Raw genomic sequence first — 8436 nt, 5'->3', positions numbered from 1 at the left:
GGGGGGGGGGGGGGGGGGGGGGGGGGGGGGGGGGGGGGGGGGGGGGGGGGGGGGGGGGGGGGGGGGGGGGGGGGGGGGGGGGGGGGGGGGGGGGGGGGGGGGGGGGGGGGGGGGGGGGGGGGGGGGATTTGGTGGGATCCCACATCGATTGGAGAAAGGAACAAGTGCCAGCGAGAATGCTGTGCCCCGAAGGGAGGTGGATTGTGAGATCCTACATCGGTTGGGGAGGAGAACGGAACACCCTTTTTAAGGGTGTGGACTCCCTAGCCAACATGTTTTAAAATTTTTGAGGGAAAGTCCAAAGAGGACAATATCTGCTAGCGGTAGTCCTGGGCCGTTATTCTGGTAGACTTTTTGAACTTCATTTGGGATGTACCATGCAGGATGTTGGGAACTTGAGTTTTGATAAAGATGATCAGTTAGCTGTGGAGTTCGTCACGGCGGCTGCAAACATTAGAGCTGCATCTTTTGGTATTCCTATGCATAGCCTTTTCGAGTCTAAAGGTATTGCTGGTAATATTGTGCATGCTGTTGCAACGACGAATGCCATTATTGCTGGATTGATTGTTATCGAGGCGATTAAGGTGCTACAAAATGATTTAAACAAATACAGGTGTGTGTGGAGTTTCTTCATGTTGCTCTAAACAAAAAAATGGGATATTGTGCTTCAGAGATATTATGTTTTTGTAGATGCTTTATATTGTTATCTGGTTTATTGTTCTGTGCGTGTTCATCGTTTTACACGTCTCGATATTGTTATTTCATTTTTGTGGTGTGTTAATTCTGCTTATAACTTTTGCTTTGTGACACCATATTATGTGTAGTTCTATGTTCCATTGAACATGTTGTGAATCTTACATCGGTTGGAGAGGGGAACGAAGTATTTCTTGTAAAGATGTGGAAACCCTCCCCCTAATAGACGCGTTTTAGAAACCTTGAGGGAAAACCTAGAAGGGAAAGCTTCAAAGAGGACTTGCGCTATTACAAATGGTATCAGAGCCAGACACCGGGTGGTGTGCTAGCGAGGACGTTGGACCTCCCAGAGGGGTAGATTGTGAGATCCCACATCGGTGGGAGAGGGAACGAAGTACTTCTTGTAAAGATGTGGAAACCTCCCCTGGTAGACGTGTTTTAGAAACCTCGAGGGAAAACATAGAAGGGAAAGCCTCAAGGAGGACTTGGGCTGTTACAAATGGTATTAGAGCCAGACACCGAGTGATGTGCCAGCGAGGACGCTGGGCCTCCAAGAGGGGTAGATTGTGAGATCCCACATCGGTTGGAGAGGGGAACGAAGCATTCCTTGTAAGGGGTGTGGAAACCTCTCCCTAGTAGATATGTTTTAAAAACTTTGAGGGGATGCTCGGAAGGGAAAACCTAAAGAGGACCATATTTGCTAGCGGTGAGCTTGGGCTGTCACAAATGGTATCAGAGCCAGACATCGGGTTGTGGGCCAACGAGGACACTGTGCCTCCAAGCGAGTGGATTGTCAGATCCCACATCGGTTGGAGAGGGGAACGAAGTATTCCTTGTAAGGGTGTGGAAATCTCTCCCTAGTAGAAGTGTTTTAAAAACTTTGAAGGGAATCCCAGAAGGGAAAGTCCAAAGAGGACAATATCTACTAGTGGTCAACTTGGGATGTTATAAATGATATCAAAGCCGGACATCAGGCAGTGTGCCAGTGAGGACGTTAGGCCCCCATGGGGGGTGAATTGTGAGATCCCACGTCAGTTGGAGAGGGGAACGAAACATTCCTTGTAAGGGTGTGAAAACCTCTTCCTAGTAGACACGTTTTAAAAACCTTGAGGGGAAGCTCGGAAGGTAAAGCCTAAAAAGGACAATAATCTTAGCGGTGGGCTTGGACTTGGACTTGAGCTTGGGCTGTTACATGTTGTATTTTGGTGGTACTTTGAGGAGGCAAGAGAGACTATATTGAACTTGTTGTTTGTCTTCGGGTTCCCTTGAATCGAACCTTAACTTGAATATGCATGTAGGATGACGTATTGCCTCGAACACCCTTCGAGGAAGATGCTGCTCATGCCCGTGGAACCTTTTGAACCTAATAAATCCTGCTATGTTTGTTCTGAGGTACATTCAATAGCTATCACTCTCAAGTGTGTTATTCGTTTATTTTACGGAAGTTCACTGCAGATTTATACTTTCGTGCATATATTATGATGAAAACAGACACCGTTATCGCTCGAGATAAATACACGTCATGCAAAGCTGCGGGACTTTGTTGAGAAGATAGTCAAGGCCAAGCTTGGAATGAACTTTCCACTTATTATGCATGGAGCTTCCCTTCTTTATGAAGTTGGCGATGATCTTGACGAGGACATGGTGGCAAATTACGCTGCAAACCTCGAGAAGGTGTGATTTTATCGTGAAATGGATTAATCATTGGTCTTTGCTGTATGAAAATTCGAGTCCTTTCACACGTATTTCAGGTACTGTCTGAGCTTCCTTCACCTGTCGTTAGCGGGACGATATTATCCGTTGAGGATCTCCAGCAAGAGCTTAGCTGCAGTATCAACATCAAACATAGGTATTTCTGGATTTCGGATTAAATCATGCTGTGAAAGAAATGCAGATTACAAGAATCATATATATATATATATATATATATACACTGTGCAGAGACGAATTTGACGAGGAGAAGGAACCAGACGGTATGGTTCTATCTGGATGGCAGCAAACGACACTGGAAAAGGGTGATAGCAGCAAGACATTGTTGGGCAATGGAGAAAGCACCTCGAAGGCGTTGCCCTCGACAACAGATGCTAATAAGAACGATGACGCAGACATCGTTGCTTCTGGAACGAAAAGAAAACTGGACGAGGCATCTTCAGGTGTCGATGCATCAAGTTCAGCTAATGAAGCTAATAGCTTGAAGAAACTTGAAGTGCTCGACGACGACGACGACCTTGTCGTGCTCGATGATGATGGGGATCTGGTAACCAACAAGAAGAAAAGATTGCAGTAACAGGATCTTGGATTTAACCGAGGAATGCTAACATAATTTTGTTCTGTTAGGAAGAAATGGTGAGATTCATAGATCTTTGTGTAATCTTTTTGGAGTTAGATGAGCCTTCAATTGTGAGTTCAGATGTGTACCAAACTGATAGAATGTTATATTTCCAAGCATCAAATTTAGAAGCTCAAGTGATTGTAACACTAAACACAAGCCTCAAACTTGATAGTAAATCAATTAAATATAACTCAACGATTTCTTTCTTTGAGCGGTTGTCGTCTGTAAAGCTCCAAGTCCAAGATTCATATCAGGATTTGAAATTCAAATTTAGTATTTTATGAATTCTACTTGTCTTAAACCCTTTCAATGGACGGAGTGAAGCAATGCCAGGACAGGGAAGAACAGGAAATACAATCTCGGTTCCTTACTCTGTTTAGCTAATGGGAGAAATTTCTTCTGACTTTCTCTTAATTGTCAATGTAAACAAAGATTATCTATCAGTTTGGAACAATTCTCTACAAAGCCTCCGAGTTAAATAGACAAATTATCAAGATTTGAATCTTACATAATGCACGACACATCTTATAGCTTCAATCTCAGGTCGGTGTTCATTTTGGCAAACAACCCAGACACCCAAGAACAAAATACAACAATCAAGAACCAAACTTCCAAGAACACAGTAAGACAAACATCCACATCTAAATCATAAAAATACACAACCACAGAACCAGACAACACAACATTGTGCAAAATAAAGCTCCCACAATAATGGGACAACAGAAATCTCCTAAACTTCTTACTCACGAGCTTGAGCAGGTAGATGACGACGAGGTGATCGGTCGTGTTCCCAAACGAGCTGCGTCTGGCCAATGTCACCAGTACATTGGTGTTGCCTAATTGATCAGTCAACTGAACTGGGTCGAGAGTGTTGAGCTTCTATGATATGACCGATTCAATCTTTGTTGCTCCACACCTGCCAACAGGAAGTTCTAACTAGTTTTGAAACGTTGAAGCTTCAAAATATAAAATATATGTTTAGAAACATATGCTTGTGATCAGAAACAATGACAAACAAATGGGTGAATGCAGCTCAGTGATCATAGGAAGATTTTATATTGGAATCAGTTTTACTCAAATGAGATCGTGTATAAACAAGAATCCAAAACAAAGAATTTCAACTCATTAACATTTATATATCATATCTTTGATATGTATACAGACATTCAAACTGGAGTTATGAAGTTGACTGGCAATTCTGTTTTCATGAGACTTTCAACAAGATCACAAACAAGTTCTGGAAGGCATCCGGATTGAAGGAGCTGCAGCAGCAATCATCAGCTGCAGTGGACGAGGGAACAGAACTTATGGCGACGTTTCCATTGACGAGGCACAGAAGTTGATGGTTCCTGTTTCATGAAACACGACTTCCCAACGTGAAATGACCGGGCTGTTAAAATCTCTCATATTTTGCTAGATTTTGTCCAGAAAAATCCTTTCCTTCTCGTGGAGTGGTTATCGGACATCATTCTAGACGATCCCTTTGAGCCAAAGGAGAAGTGCCGTTTCAAGAAAGGCTTTCCTGAGGAGCTTCTCATGCTAGAACTGGCAGACATTTTGGAACCTCTTTCAAGACGTGGATTGTTTTTGAAAGGATCGTTTGCAGTATAATCACCATCAAAACCACCATCTGCAATACAGTTTTTGGATCTCTTGTATAGACTCTTCCAGTCCATTTCAGCTTTAAGCGCCTTCTCGGATAGCTTCTGCGTATGCTTCTCCCCGAAGGTACAAACTGGACAAGCGGGGTCGTACTTGTGAATTTCAGGTGTCATACTCTCCAAGCAATCGGCATGATAAACATGTCCACAGGTTAGTATAGCAGCAACAGAAAGTTCATTGTTAGCAATAATCCTTTGGCTACTCCACGAGGATTTCTCGGTCAACAGCTTCAAGCAAACTCCGCAAGTTTGCAAATCAACTGAGGAAGTTGAAAATTGACTACTAGATCTGCCTATTTTTTCACCGTTAAAGCCAAAAGAGTCACTATCAAAAGACCACCTTTCTCTATGAGAAGTGGCCATGAGTTCTGAGAAAGCATGTACAGACCAACAATCTGAAGACCCTCCATGTGATTCCCGGACCGATTCATTGCTCCAAGAGGGAAGCCTTTGTCTATCATCAAAAGCTAAATAGCTACTTGGGGATTTTAATCCTCGGATTCGGCCGTCAGACACTTGACGCAACAGCTGATGTCCTGGGGATCGATGGGAACACCTTGTTAGGGATGAATTAGTTGGAGGCAAATAACTCTGTGATGACAAAGGAGATGTTGACAAAGATGAAGCTGAAGGCAATGAAAGTGACAAATTTGCAGGAGACTTATATGAAGCTGCGGGAGATTCTGTAGCCTCCTTCACCTGCTTGGAACAGAGAAAATTCATCTCGTGGACTAGGATTATGGGTTTAGAAAACCAGGAAATGCACAAAAAGCTCAACTGGAATAGACCTTATTTTACCTGTTCTAGACTCGCATCTATCGATAAATTCCTTGAATTTGATTGACCTGCCATGAACAAATAGATCATGTGAGACATGAATAGAATAAACAGTGGAGGTGCGTGGTGCTGAAACAAAGAATGAGGGTGGAGAGTGAAATGATTTGAGAATGGAGGTAATAATGGGATAGGGTAGGGCTTATAGGAAGAATGAGAGGGAGAATTAGTTGAAAGAGAGCAAGTGAAAAGGTGAGATTGAAAAAGAAGAAAAATAGCAATGCATCAAAGAGGGATTTCAGTTGGCCGTCAGGCTTTCGAACTTAACAAGGGACACCAACCAACCAGTCAGTTTTTATACAAGACCATAACTGATTTCATTTCATCACTCCTCAGAATGAACTATTGCTGTCATATCTTCATTTATGTTCATGCTTCAATCATTTTAAACAATAACACAGATCTAAATTCTTTGACTAATGAGATCGAAAATAAACTTTAGATAACAGAGGTTGATAATAAACTAACGAAGAGCTCGGTGCATAGAGCAACTGTGATGCATAATGATAAAAACATGAGACTGAAAAAGGGAAAATCAAATCAAGAATGTTAGGGGAACGAAATCGAGCTCATTATATTCTCAAATTAGAATTCAAGGATTTTTAAATCCTACCATCTGAATGCTTACCTGAACTAGGAGTTCTTAAACTATTAGTTGTGCCTTCTGGCGGTGGGGATTTTTGCCATGTACGTCGTCTACGGAGATGTTCGAATGGACTTCCATCCTCAGACGCATATGCTGACTCACACTTCGGCTCCACTCTATCATTGCGGCTAACACTATCAGAAAACCAACTTATTGAAGTCTCTTCACCTGCTACCCGTCCACGATTATCCCATCGAAAGCTCCAATTAGGCGAATACCTTATATTCCTACATAAGGTTTCACTCCCAGATCCACTAACTATAGTCTTGTCCCTAGCCGCAACACAACAAACAGACCCCATGCTGGAGAAGGACCAAGACTCAGGTTTTTATGACTTCGCCACACGAGTTCCCAAAGCTCTTCAAAATTAGAACTCTGAGAATAACCCCAGCACCATGCCTCTCAAAAAAATACCAAAACTGTATTGTGTCTAAATTCATGATAAACAGAACAGAGTTATCATAAGATAAGATTATAAGGCCAAGGACATTTCAACATACAAAAATCTACCCACAAAATATAGAGCACCACCCAATATTGTCAATGCAATAACATTCGATAAAAAAAGCTCGAATCCAAAATAACAATACGAACCTTTTCGAGCTAGAATAGAATAAAAACTAACGTGCTTCTGAGTTCAGAAAAGAACTCAAGCACAGAATGAATAAGAACCCTTAACGAACAACACAAAAGAGCATCTCCGAAACTGCAGGCATAAAACACAGATACCCAAAAGTTACCCGATAGAGAATGCATTCTTGGATTTTCATTTCCAAACAATAATACGATCACCACAACACAAGAATGTCAAAGTTCAGATTGAAATCCTAACTTCTCCTAGTTCCTTAAGAAAACCTTCCAAAAAAAACCATCCTCCATTATAACGCGTCAACTTTCTAGCTTCCACAAAATGAGTTTTGGAACTAATTAATCACAGTGACTGAAAAACACAACCGCACAAAACCAATGGACACGGATTCGGTTCAATCTGCGAAATTTGTGGAAGCTATGAGTAAGTCTAAATCAAAAACCCTAAAATTAGAATCCAAAAAAGAAAACAGAGAATCAATCACTTACACAAGTCAGCGAGATCCGAAAAATTAGCCAAAAATACGCAAATAAATCCAACCAAATGTCACCAAAGAAATAAAGCCAAATCCAAAGAACAAAAACACAAGAATCACACCCAAAAAAAAAAAAAAGAAAAAAAATGCAAAACCCCAAACTAATCGAAACAAACAAACAAAACCCTCATTAGATTCCGAAACTCAATTAGTTCAAACAAAAGCAATCAATGCACCGAAATGATCTAAAACCGTACCTTCAGAGAGAGCCCAATCTCGAACTTGAAAGAGAGAGAAAAAAAGGAGAGAGAAAGGGTTTTAGAGGGAGAAAGTGGAAGTGAACCTGAAGCTGGGTTTTCTTCCTAACACAGAAAGACTGAGAGGGGCTCGTTCCAAACGGTTTAATTAACGACGTTAGGTCATTTGGGGGAATCTTCCACTACAGTGACGTTGGATGTTAACGGTGCTTTAACTTTCCGTCTTGATGTACGGTCGTTACTTAGTGGGCTTTTTTCCCCTAATTATTATTTTATTATTATTATTATTATTATTATTTTTTAAATAAAAATTCTTAAAAAGTATGCTTTAATAGCTGTGTACTGAAGCACTATTGCTGGTACGTACATTAGGAAATTTCCATTTTAATAATTAAATAAAAAAAAGTTGGTTCAATCATGAGCATTAAAATTTTAGATTAATAATTATATCAGTTTAAATTATATTCTTTTGTAAATTAATTAAAATTTTATGAGATTTTAGTTATTAATGTAACATGTATTATGCCTGAATAGAATTTTTTTAAATAATTTAAAAAAAAAAAAACTCGACAACTCAACCCAACTTGAAAATAGAGAATTGGGTTAGGTTGTGGACTTTATTCGTGTTGCTCGGGTCACCAACCCAACCAACCTAAAATTTCGGGTTAATCCAAAAGATTTCTCCAACCCAACATTACCCAACTCGTGTAGACTCCTGGGTAAGGGTAGGATTCGGTTAAAAAATCATTTTATAACCATAGTTAATGAGTAGCTCATGCGTCTTAGTTTGTAGGGCTTCCATAGGTTACAGACCATTACCCTTATTATAGTAAAGGCTCGGTTAGCTCATTTATATTGTCAGAGTCTTTCCTCTGGTTCAATTCAATCAGCTCGTTTGAGCTCATCGTAAATATAGGAGAGCTCAATTATTGGGTTCAGATAGTGTAGC

At 40.9% G+C, this 8436-nt stretch overlaps 2 protein-coding genes across 5 annotated transcripts in view; one reads left to right on the top strand and one right to left on the bottom strand.

Annotated features, from left to right (window-relative positions):
- Positions 1–3231, top strand: part of LOC111451097 (SUMO-activating enzyme subunit 2-like) — an 8202-nt gene extending 4971 nt beyond the window's left edge. The window contains exons 7-11 of the mRNA XM_023091367.1: positions 384–613; positions 1992–2085; positions 2185–2367; positions 2445–2542; positions 2635–3231. Of these exons, the coding sequence (XP_022947135.1) occupies positions 384–613; positions 1992–2085; positions 2185–2367; positions 2445–2542; positions 2635–2980 (951 nt within the window). The 3' untranslated portion in view covers positions 2981–3231. The remainder of the gene's footprint in view (positions 1–383; positions 614–1991; positions 2086–2184; positions 2368–2444; positions 2543–2634) is intronic.
- An 821-nt stretch (positions 3232–4052) lies between these two features.
- On the bottom strand, positions 4053–7584 carry LOC111451098. Of its 4 annotated transcripts, none has more exons than XM_023091368.1 (4): positions 7488–7584; positions 6149–6596; positions 5485–5531; positions 4053–5385 (listed from the first exon to the last, which is right to left on the bottom strand). In XM_023091368.1, exons 2-4 carry the CDS (start codon positions 6465–6467, stop codon positions 4429–4431), a joined length of 1323 nt encoding a protein of 440 aa, XP_022947136.1. In that variant the 5' UTR covers positions 6468–6596; positions 7488–7584; the 3' UTR covers positions 4053–4428. The 4 variants fall into 4 exon arrangements, with proteins under 4 accessions (XP_022947136.1, XP_022947138.1, XP_022947137.1 ...); XM_023091370.1 differs by having other exon boundaries at positions 6149–6872; positions 7488–7559; XM_023091369.1 differs by having other exon boundaries at positions 6149–7154; positions 7488–7535.
- Between the last annotated feature and the right edge of the window lie 852 nt (positions 7585–8436).

The sequence above is a fragment of the Cucurbita moschata genome, unplaced genomic scaffold, assembly GCF_002738365.1.
Source record: "Cucurbita moschata cultivar Rifu unplaced genomic scaffold, Cmos_1.0 Cmo_Scf00013, whole genome shotgun sequence".
NCBI classification, from domain to species: domain Eukaryota; kingdom Viridiplantae; phylum Streptophyta; class Magnoliopsida; order Cucurbitales; family Cucurbitaceae; genus Cucurbita; species Cucurbita moschata.
The sequence above is the reverse complement of the archived record's forward strand: the minus strand, read 5'-3'. Positions and strand labels throughout refer to the sequence as shown.